The 26,076-nt window shown below is 38.4% G+C and overlaps 1 protein-coding gene across 2 annotated transcripts in view; it reads left to right on the top strand.

Annotated features, from left to right (window-relative positions):
• Positions 1 to 26,076, top strand: part of GRIA4 (glutamate ionotropic receptor AMPA type subunit 4) — a 240,424-nt gene that overhangs the window by 187,496 nt on the left and 26,852 nt on the right. For both annotated transcript variants that reach the window (XM_075050019.1, XM_075050020.1), the window contains exons 11-13: positions 2,254 to 2,624; positions 3,962 to 4,160; positions 9,264 to 9,511. In XM_075050019.1, coding sequence (XP_074906120.1) covers positions 2,254 to 2,624; positions 3,962 to 4,160; positions 9,264 to 9,511 — 818 coding nt within the window. The remainder of the gene's footprint in view (positions 1 to 2,253; positions 2,625 to 3,961; positions 4,161 to 9,263; positions 9,512 to 26,076) is intronic.

The raw sequence follows: 26,076 nt of genomic DNA, 5'->3' as shown, positions 1-26,076 counted from the left end.
GAGATGAAATACAAAAATATGCAACAATACCAATAGCCCAAACCATCCTACAATCCTTAGTCTACAGAAACAAAATTTACATTACAATTTTCAGGATGTTTAAAAATATATTTTAGAGATGTTATTTTTCTTCATATAGTAACTATCTTCATAAAATATCCATCAGTCAGACTTGTGTAAACACAAGACTACAAGAAGCCACATTTTTAAAAATGCCTTGTATTACAAAATTTACATTAAAATTGAGAGAATTAGCAATGTTATCATAATGTTTACCCAAGACATTAGCAGCAGAGATATTGGCTGATATGCTTGCAAAATTATGATTTAATTGTGTTGGCTAGACTGTAATATCTTTACATAAAATTGATGATAAGTGTTTGCATCACAACTATTTCAAAATGACAGATATAATCTGATGATTAATATATAGCAATTTTAATACAGATTTGCATTTTGGGGCCATTGCACTGGAATGAGTCAGTTCTTTTGAATTATTCAAAATTATACAGCTAGCAAAATAGCTTAAATTTTAACTATATAAAATTAGTTTTAAATTAAATTCCATAAAATACATATAGATCAGTATAACTTAGTATATAAAATAATAAAACCATATTATTTTAAATGCATTTATCTCTTTCAAAGGTGTGAGGTGACAAAAAAGCCTACATTTCAATTCTTTTTTTCTTTATCACACAAGCTATTTATGTAACACTTGGATTAAAATATTTATGCACATCCTTAATTTTCAGTACGTTTTAATCTCATTGAAATTGATGGGATTTAAATATATCCTTGTATATTTTACTGAGTACTAATGTCCTTAAGAGCATCCTAAAAGGCAAACATGCTTAAATGCTTTGCTAAACTATGGACTATGTACTACAGCTGAAAATATACCCCATAAGATGAATTTGAGCCAACTAAGTATTTAGAAAAGAAAACTACAACAGTTCTATTATGGAGATTTATGAAAAACTCTTAATTGTGCCTGTGAAGATGACTGGGCCTCGGGTGGGGTGAATACAGGCAGATTATCTCATCTATTGAGGCCTGAAGCAGAGTCATGCCCCTGCAGAAAGCAGGTTGTGAGTCTACCTGATTTGCAACCAAAACAAAGCATTCTCAAAATATGCTCAATTTACCCTCCTTAGCCCGTAAGCTGTATAGAAGTCCAAGCTGGTCACAGAGCACAGGCTCTGCTCTGTGAATCCACCTAGATACAGCACCACAATGATGAACAGGAGAAAGGTTTCAGCAGCTTCTGCATCTGTTGTCCCAGTTCCTCTTACAATTCCCATCTTAAGTACTTCTGTAATGACAGCTTTAGTGTACAAGGCAAGGCATGTTTGCCTTGTTAGGCAAGGCAAGGCAAGGCAAAGCAAGGAGCAAACCCTGATGCAATGTTTAGTCCCTAATGACAGAAATGACCCATTAGCACAGCTACAATACCTTATAGTTCATGCAGACATCATTGTTAGCAGCTGTCATCAACATCATCGTCAATAACAATTCATTCAAGACTGGCATCTTCATTCTGAAAACATACTAGAGAAACATGTTAAAAATTATTCCTGTCTCTAAGGCAAATGGATTCAGCACACTTTTTATCATTTCACTGCATGATTTTGCACAGCTATTTTCTGTATACTTGCCTTTTTGCACTGTTTAAAATCTGATTCATTCCTATTGAACTATCTTTCCCCCAAGACAACTGTGTGCAGTTTTGTGGCATCAGGGCAATAGTTAATCACCTTTGCTGCTTCATGCTATTTGGAACTTCCTTGAGTCTATGACCTGGTTTCCCTCAAAGAATGATTGTGTCTTATGAAAATATGATAATAAATGACTGTTTCTGGGATCTTATAAAAAACCTCTATACATTCAGTGACAATAGAGTCATTCTCATTTTTCATTCTTCCTTGAATTCCTTTACTTTAAATCTAAATTAATACCTGAAATGATCTACCTACACTGCTGCCCACCTCTATAAGATTTAAGAGTCTTCTCCTTAGCAGGAAAATGAAGTATTTCTATAATTCTGTAAAATGAAAACCTGCAATATGTATGTTTTACTAAAAGCGTATTGAGTAAATAGACTGTGATAAAAAGAAACAGAAAGATGTTATAAAGAACTTTTAAGCCACAGTGTCCTGATGTTAATGATATGCCTTTGAAATTAGTTGCTTAGCTGAGTGTATAAGCCAACTCCAGTTAATCTATACATCTATATTTCTTTTTTCTTTATAGAAAGCAGAGATTGCTGTTGCGCCTCTGACCATCACTTTGGTACGAGAAGAGGTCATTGATTTTTCTAAGCCTTTTATGAGTTTGGGGATATCCATTATGATCAAAAAGCCCCAGAAATCTAAACCAGGAGTGTTTTCCTTCTTGGACCCTTTGGCGTATGAGATCTGGATGTGCATAGTCTTTGCCTACATTGGTGTCAGTGTGGTCCTGTTCCTAGTTAGCAGGTTTAGCCCATATGAGTGGCACACAGAAGAACCAGAGGATGGGAAAGAAGGACCCAGTGACCAGCCTCCCAATGAGTTTGGCATATTCAACAGCCTCTGGTTTTCCCTGGGTGCCTTTATGCAACAAGGATGTGATATTTCCCCAAGGTTTGTGTCAAATCTTTTTACATTTGCATTTTATCTTCAACACTGAAGCATAGAATCTTCCTTCGTTTATTTTCCTGGCAGTGTTTTGAAGTTCATTCTTTACAAAGCCTTTTCATTTTTATTTTTTAATAGCTATGATAAGGGCAACAGAGAATCTGCTTTGAATTTCAGTCATCAGTATTATTTTACGTATGTCAATGTGCATAAACCATCAACAGCTCTCAGAAACAGCAGGTACACACAGGGGCAATTCCACTGAGTTGACTTCAGAGAAGCTGTGTTGTTGCTAAATTAGTTCCATTGTAGTACAATTATGAAATGCACACTATTGTGCTGAGTATTTGTCTTGCATGAATGAATGTCCCATTTCTGTTCCCTCTCAAGTTCTACAGCACTGCTTCCAGAGTATCACTGTGTATGAGAGACAGAGAATATATGACCATCTGTTTCTGAGAAGCCACACTGTATTGCTAAACCATGCCTTACAGAGTAGGTGCCTCAGGTGTAATATATGATCCCAGTCCTGAATTTCTCAACCTTTTAAGATGTTCTGGAACTTTGGTGTGCAGTAACTACAACTTCTTAATTAAACATTATAAACAAATCTTTCAAACTTGAATGCTTCATTTTAACCATTTACAGTGAGATTTTGAGAGTGTTCAGCATTGGCCTAACTCTGCTATTATTGCAATAAAACTGATACTGATTAAGACTGGATATAAATTACTCCTCAACAACCTTCTCATCAAATTACAGGTATTAAAAGGGAAAATATAATTTTTTACTTAACATAAATATCTCTGTTACCACAGAATGCTTGCTTCTTAAATAACAAAAATGTGAAAGTTCAAATGATTGCAGTAGCTTGTAGAATGTTTGATAAATTTGGGTGACAGGAACATCTTAATCCTAGAGCCAACATAATCCATGTGCAAAACCTTTTGTGTCTTTGGGTTTTTTAAGAGGAAACAGAAAAAGCTACTGATTTGCAGTGACCATGCTTTACCTTTGTCTCCAAAAAGAGATTACCTATCCAGTATTTTTGACAAAATTTTTGCTATTTTAGGCATTTACTGAAATAATAAGAAACTGGGATTACTGTTCAGGAGAATTCAAACTTTTGTATGCGTGTGATACGTATTAATACAGTGAAATCTGTACTGTAGGCATTAAGATTCCAGAGAAAAAGCATTTATTAGTATTTATGCAAATTATCTCCCTCCCATTGACTGTTACGTAATTATATGTGTTCAGCAATAACGGTGCCTTCTCTCTTTCTCTCTCTCTCTTCATGGCTTAAGAAACGGGAAAATGTGCATTATCTTATTCATGTTTAGATCCCTCTCAGGTCGCATTGTTGGAGGTGTCTGGTGGTTCTTCACGCTCATCATTATTTCATCCTACACTGCTAACCTCGCTGCTTTCTTGACTGTTGAGCGAATGGTCTCGCCCATAGAAAGTGCAGAAGACCTTGCCAAACAAACGGAAATTGCTTATGGGACACTGGACTCAGGGTCAACCAAAGAGTTCTTCAGAGTAAGTTGGCATGTCCATTAGAGCAGCTCTCCCTAACAAATGCTCTTATAAGATGCTTGGGAGTATGAAATAATGTTACTTTGCAATGATATGGAATACAGTTTGTAACTCCTGCAATACTTTAGCTACATTTTTACCCCCACAACACCATTTGTTGGAGTTCTCAGTTATTTTAATTTGTGGAAAACTTATTGATCCTGTCACATTGGGCAAAAGAGGTGCCCTGAGGGATACTGAAGCCAGTGATAATTAAAGCAGCATTGTGCTATTGATTCATCTGAAGCTAGTACTGAAATGATGTGCAACATTGGAAACCTATGATGATAACATGGAGTCTTGCAGGTTTTGTTTCTGCTTATGGATGCGTGTATTTTGCTTTAGTGTCTTGGGTGGTGGACAGGAAATGCATTTTTTAATTTGCTGACTTTCAGATGAATAATAAAGAGAAAATATATCTCAGGGGGATGTAGTTGGAGCATTAGGAAATAGCCTAAATAGCCATTCATATGTCTGTGCTGTCTGTATTGATTACTTCATTTCCATTTGCTTTCCTGTGTTAGTGTGGTTGGTATGTAATCCTCATCATTTGCCAGCTGGAAAACAGGGAGCCTGGACATCACAAGAAGTACATAATAAACAGTCCCTCCTGCTTTTTTTCATGTCTCTAGCAGATGAAAGTTAAGCTTAGCTGACTGAATGTGTGTGAGTTTAGTGTTTGAACATGGCCCTGAATAAATGCTGTGAGCCAGTAATCCTTCCTTGGAAATTACACAGTTTAGGAGCATTATTTATCTGAAAGGTACAGTTCAAGGCATTTTTAGAAGAAAGGAAGATGGAGTGATAATTTCTTCTTACTGTCTAATTGAAAGGGGACTGTTCCATTTTAGGTGCTCCCACACACCTTGACTGTTTTCAGTTTGGACAAATTGAATGCAGTGAATCATTAACAAAATTACGGTTGGGATTTGTGAACTATAGACAGTATCTATTCAAGGGCAGCTGCTGAGTCACCCGCAAAAGGTCTGCAGTGAAATAACCTTTATATTGCAAAAGATACCCCATAGAAGAAGTTGCAAATATTTTCTATTAGCTGTAAAAAGATGGTCCCTTATAAGATATAAATGACACTTAACCAACACATAGTGTTTAAGCCTTCACATAATGAAGTTGTCCAAGGAATTTAGTCTAAGCTAGTTTTCTAGATTTCTTCTGTAGACACTGGAGAAAGAAAAGCACCCATGTGCATCCTGTACGGGACTAGTGTATTATGTTGAAATAAATCACCCTTTAAAGTATCTTCTTCTCTGCATCAATTCTAGAGGGATCCCACTGAAATGGCTAGGTGCTTGGTACCTCATTTTTTTAATGAATGCAGTTCAGTGACAGGTTTCTAACTACACCTGTTTTCTTCTATAGTCAGGATGTTGGTATACACCTAAATATGACACTACAGATGCTCTCTGGGAGCTTTATTTTTTACCCCAAGAGGTCCAAACTCAGCTTGTGGTCCCTAGAAGCCCTGATTTCACACCAGATGTCTACAAAAATGGTGGCAGTAAGATATAGGAAGCTTGTCTGAGAATTGAAATATTTTGATCCTGAGATGTCCAGATTTCCTATTTTCTTGAAAAGAGTATAATCCATCAGTACTTATTATTTATATTTGTTTATGCTTAACCCATAGGGTCTTGTTTCCTCAATTTTTGGAAAGTTAGATATTTAATTCTGGGAATTCCAGTTTCAGTCCATCACAAGCTGAGGTGGTAACCACTATATATGTGTATGAATAGTTCTTTCAACTGGAATGAAGCTGTGATGGTAGTTTAAAACATGATGCTGAGGACCAGGCAGATTTATTTAACTTTGGATTTATTAACTTGTTGCATTTTCAAGAGCATCCAGTGCTTGCAACTTTTTAGGTGATGATGCAAAAATTAATTCCCAAGGAAATAGTAAAGAACAAAGCAATAGGGTTGTTTTCTTAAGAGTTTCAAAACACTTGTACAAGCCATTGTTTTGAAGCAATGAGGTCAGGTCTTCTGACATAAAAACAGTCTTGGTCACAAAAATTTCATGACTCTTTTAAATCATCCTGTAAACACAGATACTTTTTTGTTTCAATCAGTATTTCATGCAAGATCTTTCCTTAAAGAGAAGATTCTTTGTCCATCTATAATGACAAACACTTTAAAGGGTTAAGAGAAAAAAGAAGGAAGATCAATGTTCTCTTTATATTTTTTCCTTTATTTCAAAATACAAAGGGAAACATTAGAAGTAACTACAAATGCTAAATATATAGCTGCACATGCAAAAATTGAAGCTTTATCAAGATTTAGACTGTTGACCACTTTTTTTAAAATGGTGCAATTCAGCCTCTGTTATCGAATGATTTCTAATCTCTGCAACACTATAGTGATTATTAATGATATTGTATGCGCTATTTCTACAAATATTTTTCACAAAACAGGGACAAATATAAAATATTATTGACATACAATATTTGCACAAACACTGTTTTCATATTACATAAATTAGGACCTAGCCTGAAACAATAGTATGAGAAGACTTGTTTGCCAAGTCTAACGTTTTACGTGGTTGGAAGCAAATATCATCACTTTTGGGATTAGAGTCCTGTGTAACTTCTCTGTCAGTGATTACTATCTGGCTGAAGATGAGCCTTCAGGACATTTTCTCATCATTTGATCATTTCTGATCAAAATATCAGAAACTCTGAATGGCTATTCAGTCTGCTTTGATTCCATATTGAAAACAGAAAAGGGAAAAGTAATTTTAAGCCAACATAAAGAAAAAGACTTTGATACTATTAGCTATTTACTCTTATTTTCTGTTCTGGATGCAGTGAGAGTTACATTTTCTGAGCAGCTTGCTTAAAGGGGCAAGAACTTAGTTTTACCAGTCCTACTGAGAAAAGCCCTAAATGAAAATTATCCTAGCTTGGCTGACTGCAGGGGAAAGCTGCAATGTTTCCTCATATGATAATAAGGAATATCTGTTGGTTTGCTCTTCAATTTTCACTCTGAGTTGACTTGCAAAAATTGAATGTTAACAGATGAAAGTTTGGGAAAAGAAAATGTTCTTACAGAGCAGATGCCTTGTTAGACTTTCCATAATTTTTTTTGTGTCTCAATAAGCAAAGGAAGCTAGATCCTGAAAAAATAGATTTAAATGCAACCTTTTCCAATTGATTTAGGGCATTACTTCCCCTTACTAATAGAGCTATTTTATGTGTAGCGTGGTTTTAGTTTTGAAGGAAAGTGACCTATTATATGTTTACTTTATAATCTGATGATATATGGGTGTTAAGATGTTAGAAATTATTCGAAGTGAGGGCAGACAAAGGCAAGTAAATATTCTTCAAATGATGCCTGATTCATTACTGCTGTGTTCTATTTTTTTCTTTCTGTAAATTAAATCTATGAAATTACATCAGAGTAAAGCAAAAAGAATACATTAGCTTATGCTCTGCTCTCAGCCACTATTATGTAAATGAAAAGTAGCTGTGACTACAGTGGAAGGAAAGTGTGACAAGGCAGGATGTGATTATAGACATACACACCTGTTGTTAATTTATATTTTATTATATTTGACAGAAAGATAAAATGATGCATATAGACAAGCTAAAGAAGCAAGGATAATTTATGATGTTCTGCTGTATGGTATTTTTATTGAACATTTCTGGTTAAATGCCACTTATTTTCAATTTAGACCTACCTCCCTAACAAATTATTTTCTAATACAATCATTCAGTAATTGGTAAAAAGAAGTGCTTCAGGGAAATTACTCTTACCTATACAAATGCTCACTTGCAGGCTTTTTATAGCCATTTTCAATTTAAATAATACCTAGATTAGAGTACTTGATATTTGTTTAAATATTCTAAGGCCCTTTGTTTTGGGGCTTTATGATAATGAGTATTTTCCTGAAGTGCTCAGTACAGTGTGGAATGGGCTCATAGACCAAATCTTGCTTAGCTAGAAACTCCTGTTGACTCAAATGAAAGCTGACTTGAGCACTGGGTTAGAAAGTCCTTTTTGCAGCATGCATAAGAGAAGACAAGTGCCATCTGTTACTAAATAAAAACACTGTATAGTGTTCAGCTGTTGCACTGCTGGTTTGCACGTACGTATCCCTGTTGCTGGAGGACGCAAAGGAGTTGTTGAGTGAATCTACTGAGCATGGGAAGCTTCTCAGCCTGACAACATTTTCTTCCTTCCTTTCAATGAAAATTTTTTTGTGTGGTTTTGGGGTTGTTTTTTTTAAGTTTGGGTTTTGCTTAAGTCCTTACTTGTGGTTACACCGTGCATTCCCAGACAGGAAAATTTCCAACTAATGCACTCTAAGCCACGAATTCTTGCATATTCTTTGAGCAAGCACGTTTCTTACTCAATTACTGGCAGGATCAGAGTCTAAAATAAATCCACTGATACTGCAGTTCTAAAAATATACCTAACACTTCTTTAAGACAAATGCTTAGAGCGTTTTGTTTCCTTTAATTGCATATTTGGTCCAATTTACTGTTTCCATCTTTTACTGTGAACCACGTCTTGTAATGTTGTGCAGCCTCTCTGAATGTAAATTGAATGAATTCTGGACTCTGAATTACGAAAGCTGAAATCTTGCTTAAGCTATTGTCATTTTGATGGTGTAGGAAGTGGGTATTAGAACTGAGAAATGCTTCAAGGTTCAGCTCAGTATTTATGGGGAGATTATTTTATTTTTTCTTTCCCATACAGGTTTATTATGGATATCAGTTTCATATATAATTCCCCTAAAACACATCTTACATCACTTTGTGTGCACTGCCTTCATCTAACAGTAAATTCAGGTCTTAGCTTTGCAGTTATTTTATTGTGACTGCTAGAGACTAACTGGACCTAAAAATAATATCTGATTTTATAGTATTGATATTGTTATTTCTTGTTTCTTCTAAAATAATCATGGAATTCAAAGAAAATCCTTATCCAAGTATGATTTTCCCAACCCCAGTTATTTGATAAATTAAGTATGATTGGTTTTTTGAACAGTGCCATTCTGAAATGTTGCAACATTCTTTTGTTCTAACTTCTTTTTAATTTTCTCCAGAGATCAAAAATAGCAGTGTATGAAAAGATGTGGACCTACATGAAATCAGCTGAGCCATCAGTGTTCACTAGGACTACTGCAGAGGGAGTAGCTCGTGTCCGCAAATCCAAGGGCAAGTTTGCCTTCCTGCTGGAGTCCACCATGAATGAATACATTGAGCAACGAAAGCCATGTGACACCATGAAAGTGGGAGGAAATCTGGATTCGAAAGGCTATGGCGTAGCCACACCGAAGGGTTCTCCATTAAGGTGGGTGGAATAGTATAACAATATAAAATGTGTTGTTATAGTATTCCACCTTCCCTGATGTCCCTGATATAGCTCTTTTTTGTTTTGTGTGTGAACATGGTATGTTATTTTTCTTTTCTTCCATTTCATACTTTTTTGATCAACAAAGGTAACCATTTCTAATTGCAATATGGATTTAGCAGCTATAGTTGGCGTATCTTTCAAGGCCATATAAAAACCAAACTGGTTGAACACTAGCTACTTGAAGTCAGCCTCAGTAGAATTAACATCAGCTATTCTATTTCATCAGCTTTCTTCACCAAATTCAACCCTTTATAGCAGTATTATGCCTACATTATCTACATTAATAATATGCCTGCATTTTGTGTTTTGTTTATTGATCTTGGCTGCTGATTTCTGAATAAGAAGCCGCTTGTAACATCTTTTTTCAAATGTCATCACCTGGAGGCAATTAGTCCTTCATTAAAGCAACATCCTTAGAGTACTTTTTGTTAAAGCACCTTCTTATTTAGAAAAAAAAAAAAGTTTGTGTTTCTAGCATTATGCATTTCAGTACTGCCTTCAAACTCACCAGTATTTTCTCTATCATGGTATCATTCAGTCAAGTAGGAGAGTTTTTGATTCACAGGCAGAACATAATTTGCTTTTCATTCAAATTGTCAGGAAAACAGAAGTGAAGGTACTAGTTCTGTGTTAAAATTGGCAGTATTTACCATTGTGTTGTCTTTATTGTTTAAGGCAAACAAAACTTGCCTTTCTCCTCTGGGAGACTTGCCAGTTTTCTTCAAAGCAAAAGAACAGGTAGCAGACTGAGGGAGTGTGGCCTGTGGAGTCTTACAGCGAGAGGGCACGTGTGGGTGGGGGAGAGGGAATGGCCTGCAGAGCAACCAGCATCCCACTTCTCAAATTTGTGGTCATGATAAGGGATTACAGCAGGCTCTGATGAAATAGATTCACAAAGGGGGTGAAGTGAGTTGAAGGGAGGACTTGCAAGTGCAGATGGAGCCATAGTTCTGTGCAGGAAATAACTAGGGAGGTACCTGTCTACATCAGTGACTGCAGAGGAGGCATCATTACCACTGTGCAGGTAACAAGACTCACTCTTAACTCACCCATTTAACCTGCACATAATACCACAAACCTCAATAGTCTTAACTGTATTACACGGATGGGAATAGGAGTATCATCAGATTTATTTCCATCCGCAGCAAAAGAAGATTTGTATTTGCAGGGGAAAATCAGGCCAGTTATTTCAGTGATTGAATATGAATTTTTGGTCCTTAACATTCAGTACCTCTCAGATTTAAAAGCTGCCACCTTCACAGCTGAATAAAATAGTAAGGAGGTGAGAGAGGGAAAATGACAACAGGAAAAATATTACTTATAAAGAAAAACATATCCGGAACTCATGGGGTTCTTAAAGGTAGAAGGCAATTGATAATAGGAGAGGCTGATCTATTATCTGGGTATATTTTCAAAGCACTTATTTTTTATTCTAAGTTTCTAATAGATTGCTATCTCCTTCTCAGTGTTTCAGACAACCTAGAAGTGGCAGACAGCACTGCAGTTTAGTGGAGCTGCTTTCCCATAGTAAGGAAATGCCCATTGCTGACACAGGCATGCTTTACTGTGCCAAAGCTAGGGCAAACTTTTTAGGAATCACTTTAGCTGCTGTCATATATATCCTAGCAGTGCGCTGTTTGCTCTAAGCATGCTTTATGGTGCTCTTTAATCCCTCTCACTTTTTTTCTGCAGAATATCCAACACCAACAAGAGACAGCCTATTATAATGAGCACTAGTAGCCAGTGGAAGTTAGTTTGTGTCAAATTTGGGCTTATTTCAGGTTTGTTCAGTTGGCTAGATACAAGTAATGGGGATGAGACATAAAGCAGTTAGAAGGAAGAGGACCTAGCAAGTCAGTTTAATAAGAACAAAGAGAAAGAGCACAACCATGATTGTAAGGATCAAGAGTGAAATCCTGGTTCCATGCCAGCTAAAGACCAAGCTCCCATATGTTTCAGCGAGGCCCCAGTTTGCTCTAACTGGGGGTGGGCAACTATCATTAGGGTGACGTGATCAAAAGCATTTAGTTTTTCAGATCTTACCTTCAATCATGTTTCAAAACGGGGAATAGGGGAAATCCTACCCAAACTGAAAATTGGACCAAATCTTCTTTCAAGCTGTCTCGACTGGCTGTCCATGTCCGTACCTTTTCTGAGCCTTTCTTTCATATGTGCTGAGCTGCTTGTTCTCCTGCTGCACCCCATTCCCTCTCCAGCCCCAGTGACAAACCTCAGGCAACACATCAGTGCTGCTTACCTATTAAAAACATTAAGCAACACACTTAATGTTCTGGACAAAAATAAAGAACAAGCAATACCTCACATTCATACCACCTCTTCCTTGTATGTCTATAGACAGTAGTGCTTACTGAAGAGGGGAAAAACTTCCTACCCCTGTGCTTTTGAACAGAAAAGACTCAGCTGTAAATTTTAACTGCATGCTTCAGTATTTTCTGAATTGTTTGAAATTGTAGAATATGCTGGTTTTGCTGTTTTGACTGCATCCCACATGGTAGTGTTTCTGTTACTGATCAGATGACTTACATAACTGCTTCCTGCACAGATAATTGCAAATATCGAACATGCAGTTTGAAATCCATGAAGGACAGACTAGCTAAGCTCATTACATAAGTTAGTCAAAAGACATAATTTGCTATGGGAGTTGTAAATTGTATTTTTTATTTAATAATCATAATTTCCTATTTGAGTTATGTGTAGACCACAAATTACTTGATGTAGTTCACAAATAATTGCAAGTAGCATATAAATGTTAAACATTCACACTCTTTTCTTGGGCTGTTCAGGACTAGGGAAAAATATCAATTTTTTAAAATGAATTACTCAAATTATTCACTAAACTCTTTGAACACCTATTTCACTAGAGATATTTTAGTCTTAGTCCTCCTCCTACTTACAATAATGATAAATCAGGAGTTTTTTCACTGAAATGTAGCAACAGCTGCATAAAATTGATGTGAGTGTATGGAGAACCAGACCATTATTTTCACACTTCTAACACTGACAGAAAGTGGAGTAATCTAAATCAGACTTCTTCCTGTAGCATAGGACTAGCGATGATTCCCTGCCATCACATCACCAGGCTCATGTTCATTACAGAGCGCATATCCATCACTTCACTCATGCAGATGAAATCCACTTGTCAGAGCGATCCACAGACTGGTCTCTCTGTTGCTCATGACCCTACACATGAGCAGGGTAGTGGATTTTAATTTGAAACTCTTCCTTATTGGGTTCCATGCTACACTCCTGCAGTGTTCAACCAGTACCTATTGGCTAATTGGAATGATTTATTCTCAGTGCCAGTGCAGTATTAAGATTCATGCATATCACTGGATGGAGGAGAATGGGAAATGCCTGATGTGTGTTTCTTTTATGCCCACCGGGCAGTACCATGTTACACATCATGTGTGTCTCCTTCCTTCCTTCCTTTTCAGTGGTATTCATTTCTATATAATGTTGTAAAAGACTGACATATTCAAGAAGGAGCATGGGATTGAGGGCAAAAGCTCTTATCACAACAAAGATTGAGTTTCTCTCATGGCACTACCCAGCTGTCCTTACTGTTTCCTCCTCCTACCACGGTAGGTATCCTTCCAAAACTGCTGTGTAGTAATTGGTGTGAATTAATGAGGTTTTTTCTTCAAAGGTGGTGTTTTCAAAAATGGTTAAGAGAGTGCTACTTGTCTGCTTAGCAAGGCCTGCCTTCGTAAATGTGTTGTCATTAGAAGACCTTCTCATGGCCAGTCTTCTGGCCATTGTGGATCACCCCTGGCTCGTCTGCCTTGCCACTTGCAGTAATCTGTGTTTCTAGAGGGCAACACCTGGAGATCTTGTACTATGCAAATCCTGTGGCTTGCATGCCTCTTTTTCTGTTTTAGACATGTAGGTATCATAAACAAGTTTGAATAGTGATGAACATGAACGAGTTCTCCACTCTAGGAGGTAATGAGGAAGGAAGTAGGGGCAATATTGTCTTAAAGGTACACTAAAAGCTTTTTCTACTTTTTGTACCTTGAAGCTGTTTGATACAAAGGTGAATGACAGGTAGGACTAAAAAATAAGTTGTTGTCATCATTGTTTCTGTGGCTGTTTTAACTAAGGGCATTTGGCTGTCCTGTCCTGCAGCCAACAGTATGAGTGAAACCTGTTCAGGTCATGAGTGTCTGGTGCGACACTTTGAGTCCAGCTAGACGAGAGTGGCAGAATTAAATCTAGCCAAATAATAAAAACCCATTGTGAATAGATGCGTTGATATATTTTAGAGATTGGTGATGGTTGTTCACCAACCTGATGAAATCCAGAGCTATCCTCTATTGCAGTTATGGTTAACATTTATAGATATAAATCTGGTATTCTATATTTCATTATTCAAGTCTCTATTCTTTTTATGGAGTAAAGTAACAACTCTGGTTTGACTTTAGGAGGAATTCTTTATGTTCTGGAGAGGAAGGCAAAAAGGTCCATGTGGTGATACCTGGTGGCTTTTTGCAAAGTGACAGCTGGTGACATGAACTAACTTTACACCGATTAAGGTGCCAGTTCTTTATCCATTCTTTACTGTGTTTGTATTAACATGAGGTGGGAAATGTAAGAAGTGCATCAGTGAAGCAGGTGATGCAGATGCAATTTTCTGATAATTCTAGCAACTTGTGTGAAGTGCAGAGTACAATGTGAGTGAAGCTATGGATTTTAGTTTCCATCCCTTGCAAGGGAGGAGTGCTCTAGAGAGTGCTTGGGGTGCAAAAGGCATCCCAACGGTGCCCTGTCAACATTGTATGGATTCTCCTGTTTTATATAATTGTGCAATACCTGAAAAAATTTACCCTAGAAGTGAGGGCTCTGTGGTGGAGGGAACTTTTTCTTGATGAAACATGTGAGTTTATGTGAATAAGGTAAAGATCCATTGTGACAGGAGTCTTTGCATGCATGGGCTTTATAAACTACCATCTTGATGTCAGTGACTTCATCTAGTCCTTGTTTTCCTGAGGTAAATCTCTAAAATTGCCATTCTTTCATTGCTTGGTTTCAATGTGATACTACAGCTGACAACATTACCTTTGCTTTTCAAGGGTATATCCAGTGTGGTGCCTTAGTTAGAAATGTAGTGTTGAAGGAAAACTTATTTTGGTAATGCATGCTGGCTTATACAAAACTTTGGCAGACCTTACACAGGATGGGATATTCCCTATTCTTGGTTTTGGACGTGGTTTTCATTGACTTGAAACAAGCTTGGGAAAATAAGGGTAAATCTAATAGAATAATTTCTTCCAATGGGACCATTAAGTTTTTTATCAAGTTCTGTCCTTGATATTTTCAGAGACCAGAGTATAAGGAGCTTATTGTGGAAGGAATTCCCAGATCATCATTCACTGTCAAAGCTGTTTGTTGTGAACTTAATATGTTATTCTGATATATACCCCAGTTGTCTTTTTAGCCTGGTTTTGTAGATCAGTGAACTGATAATTCACACCAAGCTCTGTGGGAAAAGAATCAGAGTCATTACACAGTAGTCATCTATAAGGAAACATAAAAATTTTTCCACCAAAACTTCTTGCGTTCTCTAGTTTCTCATGATTTCTATGAAATTGGATTTGTGTGTACAAAAAAATGGGTATGATATTTACAGATTCCCTCTGAGTAAGAGGAAAACTAGGAAAAAATGTTAGAGCCGAGCACCCAAATTACTTACAGAGTCAAAATTTATTTATTCCAGAGGACGTCTTCCACTAGTGTTTTTCAAAGGGTTTGTGCTGTGGAAATCCATGAATCTTCACAAAAAAATAGACTTTTCCCATGAGTGAAGCTTCCTTGTGCAAGTTGTGTTGTATCATAAAGTAAGCATTTCTGTACACCACTCTTTGGTGTACCCTATATTGTTCAGTTTTCAAAGGACTTCATAGATTTTTTTAGTTTTTAACCAATATCATTGATGTAGTGATTCTAGCTTGTGGTCTTTCTAATCATCTGGGCTGTATTGTTTACTCAATGGTGTGTTCCTGTTTCTAGAAAGGTACAGAAATAGGCAAAGGTAATGTATGCTTGGGTCACCATGATGAGGTCTGTGCCCTATATGCTTTTGAGCATTGTTCTGGCAATTCAGAGAGAAGAACGGGTATTTCCTCTGCTGGCTAGCTGTCCTCCAGCTGGCAACACTGGCATCCAAAGACCTTCCCAGATCATTCTGAAGGCAAGCGACCTTCACAATGAGGAGAGATGCAGAGGAAGCAGGTTTGATTTTTTTTCACGTGTTTCTCTTCTCCTGCCAGAATGGCTGGTCTTGCCCATAATCAGTGTGTTACCCACAGAGGCAATCATTTCAGCAAAGCACTGTAGGAGCTAGAAACAGGTGTTATTTATGTTTGATGTAGAGAAGATATAGAGACAGCTGGTGAATAATGGAGGTTTGAGGATAAAAATGAGTGATGTGAAATTACTGAGTTTGACCTCTATTCTTTTAAAGTGAGGGGCAGTGGAGAAAACAAAAAGCCCTGCATAGTTACGGGGTCATCTGTTGATATTTACAAGAACAGGATTTTAGTCAGGAGTTTCACTTACCAAGATTTTACAAGGTCGTTTCTTTCTGTGATATAAAATGATTTGAAAACTAGAATGTGATCTGTAACATTTTATGCATATTGTAAACATTATCCTGTTTGACTGATGGTGTAGATCATACTGTATGACTTCGCATAATATTCTTCCCTTCACTGTATGCATAACAAGGCTTGAATTACCACTCCATTTCCCATTCAGTGTCAGAGCTTATAGCCTGGATATTTCTCAAGCAGGTCAGATCCTTCAGAGCTTGTTGGGTTTTCTGTCAACTAAAGATAACATTTACAAGGTAAAAAGGCAGAGAGTGGGCCACTGCTTAGCAAAGAATGTAAAAGTCAGGGGTCAAAAGAAAATCAGTGAAAAGAGAGCCTGGCAATGAATGTTAGCAAGCTGTTCTTTCAGCTGAGCCTGGGAGGCATACTTAGTTTCGGTTACCTGGATTATTTCTATCTAAAACCAGAATATCTGTTTTAAAAGTAAAAATAAAGCCTTGAGAACAGAGATCAGAATCCCAGCTTGCTCTGTTCCCCAGTGATGCCTATTGGATTAATTTTATAATTTTTAATGAAGTTAAGGGTCTTCCCCATAGAAAAAAAATGCAATAAAAAAGAGGAAAATTTGATGATGGCTAATAAGCTCCATTGCAAGATGTATGAGCAAATGTATTTAAGCAAAATCTTATACTCGAAGTTTTGCCCTTTCTTGCAATTTTTACATATAGAGGCAAGAAATTGTAATAATCCTGACTTAAGTCACCAAATTGCAGTGAAGAGCATTGTTATTGAGAGAGTTTCTGATATTTGTATCTTTAGAAGAAAACAACTCATTAGTGTCCATGATGTTGCACTCACTGCGTTTTCTCTGTCCTGGCAAAAAACCCACATCGGTGTATCTTTCAAGTAATTCGGAGACCCATCTCTGATCTACCTTGCCCCACAGAGCCTATTTCTTCATTGCCACTTGCAGGAAGTTTTCACCCTCAGACTTCAGGGGGCATTCATAATTAAGCAAACCTCTCGGTGGTCTGGAGGAGAGAGCAAAAGTAACAGGAATTTGTTCTGTTGCCATTTCTGTTTTCCTACAGTACAAATGACATTAGAAGCAACCATTGGAAGGCAAAGCTCTTCCAAGAAGACCTCTTCCAAGAAGGCCAGCTCCCATTTTGGTGGCACAGTCACATTCTGGTACCTTTCTGCTAATATCATCCTGCTCCTTACTCCAGGGAAGGTCCCAGGATTTTAGTGAGAACAGTGGTGAAACAAGGTGCTCTGAGCAGGAGTGAAAGGACAGAGCATGGAAACAGCAGTAAAACTATTGCCTAGAAAAGTAATTTTTTATCTAAACATTGCAATGGCAATAGGTATTTTTAAATTAGCAATATAAACAGTATAAAAGGTGAAATTATCATTCTGTCTCTTCAGATTTAGCATTGGTTTAGCAGCACGATGAGGCTTTTTTTTTCTTTGTTTTTCCTTTTTTACAAGATATTTATAGAAGCTTTGTCCTTCTGATACTTAGTGATTACTAAAGGTGAAATTTCTGTGCTGTCATATAGAACTATTGCTTGGGCCAGGTCGTGATAGTCAGAACCAGGACAAGTTTTATAACAGGCTTGTTTTCTACAATCAGGAAGAAATCAAGGCATAAAAAAAAAAAAAATCACAGCTCTTTTTTCGTTTGTCTGTTTCAGAAATACTTAAATGCAAACAGAATAGGAGCTTCATGATATCAAATCTGTCCAAATGAAATTTGTCAGGCTGTTCACTTCTCTGTCAGGTAAAAAGGGGCATATATTTAACTATAATCAATGAACTTCCCTAAAACTATCAGTGAAGACCAGAATGTCTCAAAAATACTGATACCATTGCTGTGGACACATCTTACTGACTTTCTGGACACTTGCCGAGGTTTGATAAGCATTAATCCCCAGAGTGTGCCAGTGGGATACAAAAGGGTTATCATTGTTTCCAATCTATAGATCCTCAGAGGACAAATTCTGCTTCTTGGCACTTCAGAAATAAATTTCTGCCCTTTTCCCTGCTGCTTCCCCAATCCCTTGTAAAGCAGCTCAGCAGAGGGCAAGATGCAGCCCATTATATTTTAACAATGCAGCTCGTTATTATTTCTCTCTTTTCTTTTCATTACAACTCTGGCTGTTTAGGTGTCAATTTCCAGGAAACTACAAGGCTTCAGAATATGTACTCATTAAGGGCACAAGTCAGCTACTCTTTGAAGCTGATGGTACAGTTCCCGATAAGTAAAAGGCCTATCCCGCTAAGATAATAATTGTCCGGGTAAATTGTAGGTAGACTAAAGCAAGGGAGCAGGCCACTGAAAGGCATCTTAGCAGCTCGTAACAATACCCCTCTGTGGAACTGACATTTGAGGAACAAATAGCACCTGAAAAACAGTTTGTGATTAAGCTGTGTGGTAGTTGCAAAACTGCCCACTTCCAATTGACAGTAAGTACTAGATGGACTTCCAAGAGACACAAAATGGCCATGTAGTCTTTATGCAGCCTGGGCTTTTGTGAGAAATCCCCAACCAAAAGTAGGGAAAAAAGTTTATTTTCTTTCTCATGGTTTCTTTGAGCTGAGAACAGTATCTTAGACTGGCACACTGTGTGTGATGGGAGTAGGCATTATGGAGGGAGTGAACATCCCAGAATGAAAGGTGAAAAGATGTTGCCAATGAAAAAAGCACAAAACAAGATTCAGGAGTTTTAATATATAATTTAAACTACTCTGTGTCTTGGCACAACATCTCTAAAATGCAGCTGTTTCCCAACATCAGCAAGATGTTCCCAAGGTGCTCAGGTTCCAGATAAAAATGACCATATGTGCATCTCACTGAACAATGTAAGTTTAAAAGATTGTATGATAAAGCAGTGACTTGTGGTCCATCAGTAATTATTTCTCTGAACTGATCTACCTTGTGTGTGGTAGGAAGTAGAGCCAAAACTACTGCTCTTTTTCTCAACTGTCTCTAGATATCCTTTGCTCAAGTTTGTCTGTATTTTTATAGCTACAAGCCTTGCTCCCATTTTCTGCCTTCCTTCCTCTGCTTCCCATTACAATTAAGTGACTGAGTAAGAGCTTAAATCAAAGCTTAAAAAAGATTTAGCTCCTATTTAACCATATATTTTAGTAAATCACATGATGCTGAACAATGCTTTGTGTTCTTTTGTTGTGTGAAACTCTCTTTTGACAGCTTTTGGCAGGTTTGGCAGTTTTCTGTAGTCAAAGTTTGACTGCAATTTTCCCTCCACTTTTTTAAAGCCAAAAGTCAACTGGATGAAAGTGGTCCAAGCCTGACTTGATGCAGAGACCTATTTTATTGTTACGCTTCAGTTATTTCTTTCTACTCTAAAAAAACACATAAAAAGAATAATCTGCCTCCAGGACCCAGACAAGACAGAGCTTTTTTTTTTTTTTCTTTTTTTTCTTCCCCCCACCAACATGAGCAGGAATAGCATCTGTGTGCAGGAAGACCCAGATCCCTTACATCTTCCGTTACTAGCAGCAGGGATGAACAAGGCCTGCAGGTGAGAGCAGCCCCAACATCTGGCAGCCCACCTGTTACCTCCAGAAGAGGCTTTCTGTGTACATAATTACAGATTAGGCTCATTTTAATCTGTTGCATATATGGTTGTTTAGTGCAGCCAAAATTTGCAACTCTGTTTTAAGAGAGGCTTTTACATTTAGAATGAGACCTTTGGCTTCCTTGGTATGGATGTCGGCACCTGATTTTGTACACAGCAGTGTGGAAATCGTTTTTATAGCATTTTATGCTGTGTCATTTGTGTGGTTCAGATCTATTTTGCGTCTTAAAACTCTGAGTCTACAGAAAAACTCATCAGACCTGATTGGAAATCTGCAAATTACTTCCTCAAAATATCTTGACTTTTTCTACATAAGTCAAACCACCCAAATTTCAGGTGCCTAAATGTAAATATTACTAGGCAATTTTTCAGATTTTTACATTTTCAACAAAAATTTTGAATTTGAAGATTTCCACAAAAGCTTTTTACTGGTTGCATCACAAAACAGTAAGAGCCAAGATGTAGGCTGATGCTCATTTCTTTATTGGTTTTAATTAAAAAGATTATGTCCCTCTGTGTGCAAAGCTGTGGGACCAGCACACATTCAAATAATCTGCACTTTCTAAGATCCATCTCCTCAGGTTTTAATCAGTATATGATACTATTTTAATTATATTCTATATGTGCTAATGATATTTTTTTCCTTTAAATCCACATAAACATTTGACAATTAATTAGTTCTGGTTGTGCAGAGTTTAAATAATGCAATCTCAGGCTAGAAGGTGTAGTTGAAAGTGAACAGAAAGTCACCACAGTTTCTTAAGGATTTAGGAATTTTTCCTAGCACGGTTAAATAAGCAGGCTGCTACTTTTGCCATCTCTTTTAGATAGTGGGCAATTATCCAAGGCAGTTTCCAATTAGAGTGCTTTTAGTTCATCCAATTTGTAGTCCACAAGAGAAGACACTGTGGCATCAAATAAAATAATTACAAACGTTCAGACCACATCTAGAATACTGCATCCTTTTTTTGGCCTCCTAATTCAAGAAAAACATCAATAAATGGAAGCACTTTCAGTGGAAGGTGATCAAGATGGAGCTGGATCTGGAGCACCTGCCCTGTGAGGAGAGGCTGGGGCAGCTGGGCTTCTTCAGCCTGGAGCAGAGATGTCTTTGGGGGGGCCTAACAGCAGCCCCCATTGCCTGTGGTGACATCTTCAAGGAGATGGAGCTGGGCTCTTCACAGCAGTGCAGGGCAGGAAGGTAAGAGACAACAGGCATAAACTGAAACAGAAGTTCAGGCTGGATGTAAGGAGGAACTTTTTCCTCTGACTGCCTGAGGACATTCTGTTAGTGACACTGGTTGCCCAGAGAGGTTGTTGTGCAGTCTCCATCCTTGGGAGTTTTCGAACTCTGACTGGATGAAGCCCTGGGCAGCTGGGTCTGACCTCAGAGCTGACACTTGTCTGAGCAGGAGGTTGGACCAGAGACCTCTTGACGTGCCTTCCAGACTGGACTATGCTATGATCCTTTTTTGACAGTTATGGATATGAAAAGGACATCTGCAGCCATGACATTCGATCTCCTGGAACTGCAGGAGTATTTGGAAAGTTGTAGGAGCTTACAGAGGGATGTTTACAATTTCTGCATAGTAGAAGGTCTTCCCCCCAACTTGTACGAAAGCTGCTCCTGAGCACTAGGCTTTAGTTATGATTTCTGTAAATCAAAAGTCAATCAGATTGTTCTCGTCTAAATCCCATTCTCATGCTGGAAAAGCAAAAGAGAGTGAGAGTACCTGAACTTGGTGAAATAGGTGGCAGTGCTTCATATCTCTGCTTTGCAAGGGCAAAGGGAGCCCTTAACTTCCTAAGCAGCCTTATATAGCTACTGACTGACTGACAGCATGGACCTTTGTGGAGCCCCTAAGAGTGGGGTCAAAAGGCGGAAGAGTTTTTTGTTATGGGAGTCAGACCACTCAGGTTGGCTGTCTCTCACTTTTGGCAGGGTATGCAGAAAAATCAGGAGTGTCTCATGGTTAAAGATGGAGTTGAGGGAATGTGCACAGAAGTTTAAGCTCTGTCTGTCTCTGGGAAGTGATTTCCACTGGGAGGCCAGAAAGATAAATTCTCTATGAACACTTGCCTGAAAAGACCCAAAGATTTCTGAGCAGCAATGAAGTGTGGTTGACTGAAGTCATGTCATACTGATGAGCTTAATTATGTTCCTGCCCCCTGATTTCCTGGGCGTCTTAGAGGAGGTCAGTTCACCTTCTTGCCTCAGTTTCACCTTTGCAAATTGAGGGTAATGACAATTGCCTGTCAACCTCAGAGGGATAGTGAAGATTAATAGCGTAGTGTTTATTGTGCTGTGAATATTTAAAGTCCATTCCTACTTCAGATGTTTGTATGATTATTTCAAATCCATGGAGGTGTGTGCCTCAGAACAAAACTCATGGTCGATTTCTCAGTGTATTTGATCAAAGAAACTGTTTTGGAGGCAAAACAACAGGGAAAATGTAACTTCAGCTAATGGTTTCTAAAACAGTCTATGGTCTATGACCACATGTTGTTCTGTGTTCCCTTTAGAAAGCAACAGCAGAAATCTCCATCACCAGTAGACCCTACTCCCTCCAGCTTTTTTTATTAAAAATGCCATGTGGGCATGTGTTCAGGACAACAGAAATTACATTAGTTGGATCTCCATATCCATTGTGGAGATCTATTAGTAATTTCCATACCTTGTTTTCTCTATAGCCTGACTGCTTGTATTTGAAACATTGCAAGCATGAGTATTACTGTATTGACGTGACTGTGCTTGGTCTGACTGGTATGAGTGCTGATGTATTTGGATTTGCTGCTGTGTACATGGCCGTACTGATGGTGGCAACATTATATAGCTGTTTGCCAGAGGGATTGAATTGCCCTTGTCTGATAATTTCACCTGATCTTGGACTGATGTTCAGCTGGCTTCAGGGCATTTTAATTATCAGCACACTGGCTATTGGACCAACCATCTCATCTGGTTGCTGGCACCGTTTATCTTTGTCTCAGCCTATCAGATCTTCCTCATTAACTTCTGTGATAATATTCAGACAGAAAGTCCTAGGAATGTTTCCAGCTAATCCCCATTTTGGCTGCTGACCAAATAAGGCTTTATATGACACAACTGTAAATGCTTCATTTGTATGGTATTGATCTGCCATTAGGCAAAACACAAGCCAGCGTTTCATTAAGGCTCAGGTTATGCAGTATTATTTACTGTTTGCATTGCAGTTGCAGCTAGAGTTTCCACCTGGGGAATGGACCCCCTGGTTTTTTCTCTGTCTCCACTTCTAATTAAAATAATGAACTTCAAAGTGCTTGCATTATAATTAGACCAAAGATTAAGAAACCATCTCTTAGCGGGAATCTTTCCATTTATTGCCTTCCTTCCAATGCTTCTTTATGAAAAACATGAGTATGGAGTCACAAAGAAGCATGAAGCGTTACAGAAATCTCTCATGCCTCTTCACAGTCTAAGTTTAGACCTGATAACAGTGTTATCAGCTGTGCAGAGTTTATGAATTAGTGGTCTGTTTCTGGCAACAGTAAAACTCAAGCATCCATCCTGATTTCTGAGTGCTGCCAATGGCTTTTGACATAGTGGCCATGTTACGCCGATAACTTTGTGGACATTGATGTCAGTGAATAAATTCCCGCAGAAGCAAACTGCAGTTTTGCCCTATAGCTTTTGCATGCGGAGTTGCTTTCCTTACTAGGAAAAAAATAGCGGATGAGCAGACTGCTTGTATTACAGCATTTTCTGTACCATACAGTATGCTGATGGTAGCTGTCTTTGCATTCATTTCATGCTTCATTCTCATAAAAGTGAGACTGGGACTTGGTGGCTGAAAAGTCTAACCAGACAGACAAAAGATTGGTGCTCATTGGAAATAGCACCCAGAACAGTGGGTTTGTTTCTAAAATAAAAATATAGACATTCATAGAATGATAGAATAGTTTGGGTTGGAAGGGACCTTTTAAGGTCATCTAGTCCAATGCCCCTGCAGTGAGTGGGGACATCTTCAACTAGATCAGGTTGCTCAGGGCCCTGTCCAGCCTGGCCTTGAATGTTTCCAGGGATGGGGCATCTACCGCCTCTCTGGGCAACCTGTTCCAGTGTTTCACCGTTCTCATTGTAAAAAATTTCTTCTTTATATCTAGTCTGAATCTACCCTCTTTTAGTTTAAAACCATTACTCCTTGTCCTATTGCAACAAGCCCTGCTAAAAAGTTTGTCCCCATCTTTCTTATAAGACCCCTTTAAGTACTGAAAGGCTTCAATAAGGTGTCCGCGGAGCCTTCTCTTCTCCAGGCTGAACAGCCTCAACTCTCTCAGCCTTTCTTCGTAGGAGAGGTGTTCCATCCCTCTGATCATTTTTGTGGCCCTCCTCTGGACCCACTCCAAAAGGTCCATGTCTTTTCTATGCTGAGGGCTCCAAGCTGGATGCAGTACTGCAGGTGGGGTCTCACCAGACCGGAGTAGAGGGGGAGAATCACCTTCAACCTTCTGGCCACGCTTCTTTTTATGAATTCAACTGAATCTGGCTGCTCGGTGAATTCCTGAGAATAGCAATAGCAGTTAATTTTTTTTCCACTTGCAGCTGCTGAGAAGATGGCAGGAGGTTTTTTCTCTCATTGTGGCTCTTGCCACAGATACCTATGTCTCTGTCACCCTGAGAGTGGTTAAATGCAACTCCTTTTGTATGACTCTTTTCTGAGGACACCTCAGAAATATTAGCTAGGATAGAGGACTTCTATCACCTCTTATGGAGCATCTTAAGCTAACAGTGAGGTAGTTTGTGAAAAAGGCATGCAGAGATGCTCAGTTGAGCATCTTTACTTGTAGAAGTCACTACATTGTGACTCCTGATGGTTTTTTAACATTTCTTAATCTTAAACTGACATCTTAAACTAATCGGTTCCTGTCATGAGGTCTTGCTGCTTGCAAGGAGGAAAATACAGCAACAGAGCATAAGGAGTAGAATAACAGGAGAAGACCATGTCAAATGGTCAATGGGTCCTCTTACCCATCTGTCGTGGTTTAACCCCAGCCAGCAACTAAGCACCATGCAGCCGCTCACTCACTCCCCCCCCACCCAGTGGGATGGGGGACAAAATCAGGAAAAGAAGTAAAACTCCTGGGTTGAGATAAGAACGGTTTAATAGAACAGAAAAGAAGAAACTAATAATGATAATGATAACACTAACAAAATGACAGCAGTAGTAATAAAAGGATTGAAATGTACAAATGATGCGCAGGGCAATTGCTCACCACCCGCCGACCGACACCCAGCCAGTCCCCGAGCCGCGAATCCCTGCCCCCCCCTTCCCAGTTCCTAAACTAGATGGGACGTCACATGGTATGGAATACACCGTTGGCCAGTTTGGGTCAGGTGCCCTGGCTGGGCATGAGAAGCTGAAAAATCCTTGACCATAGTCTAAACACTACTGAGCAACAACTGAAAACATCACTGTTATCAGCATTCTTCACATACTGAACTCAAAACATAGCACTGTACCAGCTACTAGGAAGACAGTTAATTCTATCCCAGCTGAAACCAGGACAGCATCTTATCATTATATGTTCATAAAGGGTGAAATTCAGCCTGGCATAAATGAGAAATTGGAGAAGTCTGATAGTGAAATCTCTTCAAATATTGCCAAATTTGAACCAGTTTCCAAAAATGCCAGATATGTTCAATACTGCATTAAGAAAGACCTTGGGTTTATTTTATTAGCTGCGCTGCTACTCACTGAATAAAACATACATTTATATAGCACATTGAGACATGGGGCTGGTTAGGAACCAGAAAACCTAATTTTTGCAGTGAGTCCAACAGGATATTTTACTTTCCATGACTGAAAGTCAGCAATGAGTCCTGACTGGTTTTGGCGGTCACAGTAACATTTCTTCTGGGGATAGGTGATTCAGCCTAGGGCTGGGTCTTCCTGTGGATGAAACCTGTGAAATGCTCAGTCGAAGGTACAATATTTCTGCCACTGCTGGGACAAGTTGAATGGAGTGAAAAATTAGAAGCTGCTGAAACAGCTGCCACCTGCTTTGTGCTGGAAGATTTTGATGTAGTAAAATTTTCCTCTGTGCAGGGTGGCCAAAGTGTGATCTTAATAAGCTGTCTAGTAATCCATCAGTAACAAACAGATTGAGATGGATATAAAGAAGGAACAACTTTCTAAGTTATAAGGAAACACACCCTGTTTCTATTCAGTAAGCACTGAATTGCATCCAAAAGAGGTATGTTTTTCCTAGCCTCATTCTGGGTGAAAATAGTCACTCTGTGGCATTCAGAAGCATAAACTTAAAATGCCTTACAAATATGGCTCACATA

Source organism: Buteo buteo, chromosome 18 (assembly GCF_964188355.1).
Source record: "Buteo buteo chromosome 18, bButBut1.hap1.1, whole genome shotgun sequence".
Taxonomy (NCBI): Eukaryota; Metazoa; Chordata; class Aves; order Accipitriformes; family Accipitridae; genus Buteo; species Buteo buteo.
The sequence above is the reverse complement of the archived record's forward strand: the minus strand, read 5'-3'. Positions and strand labels throughout refer to the sequence as shown.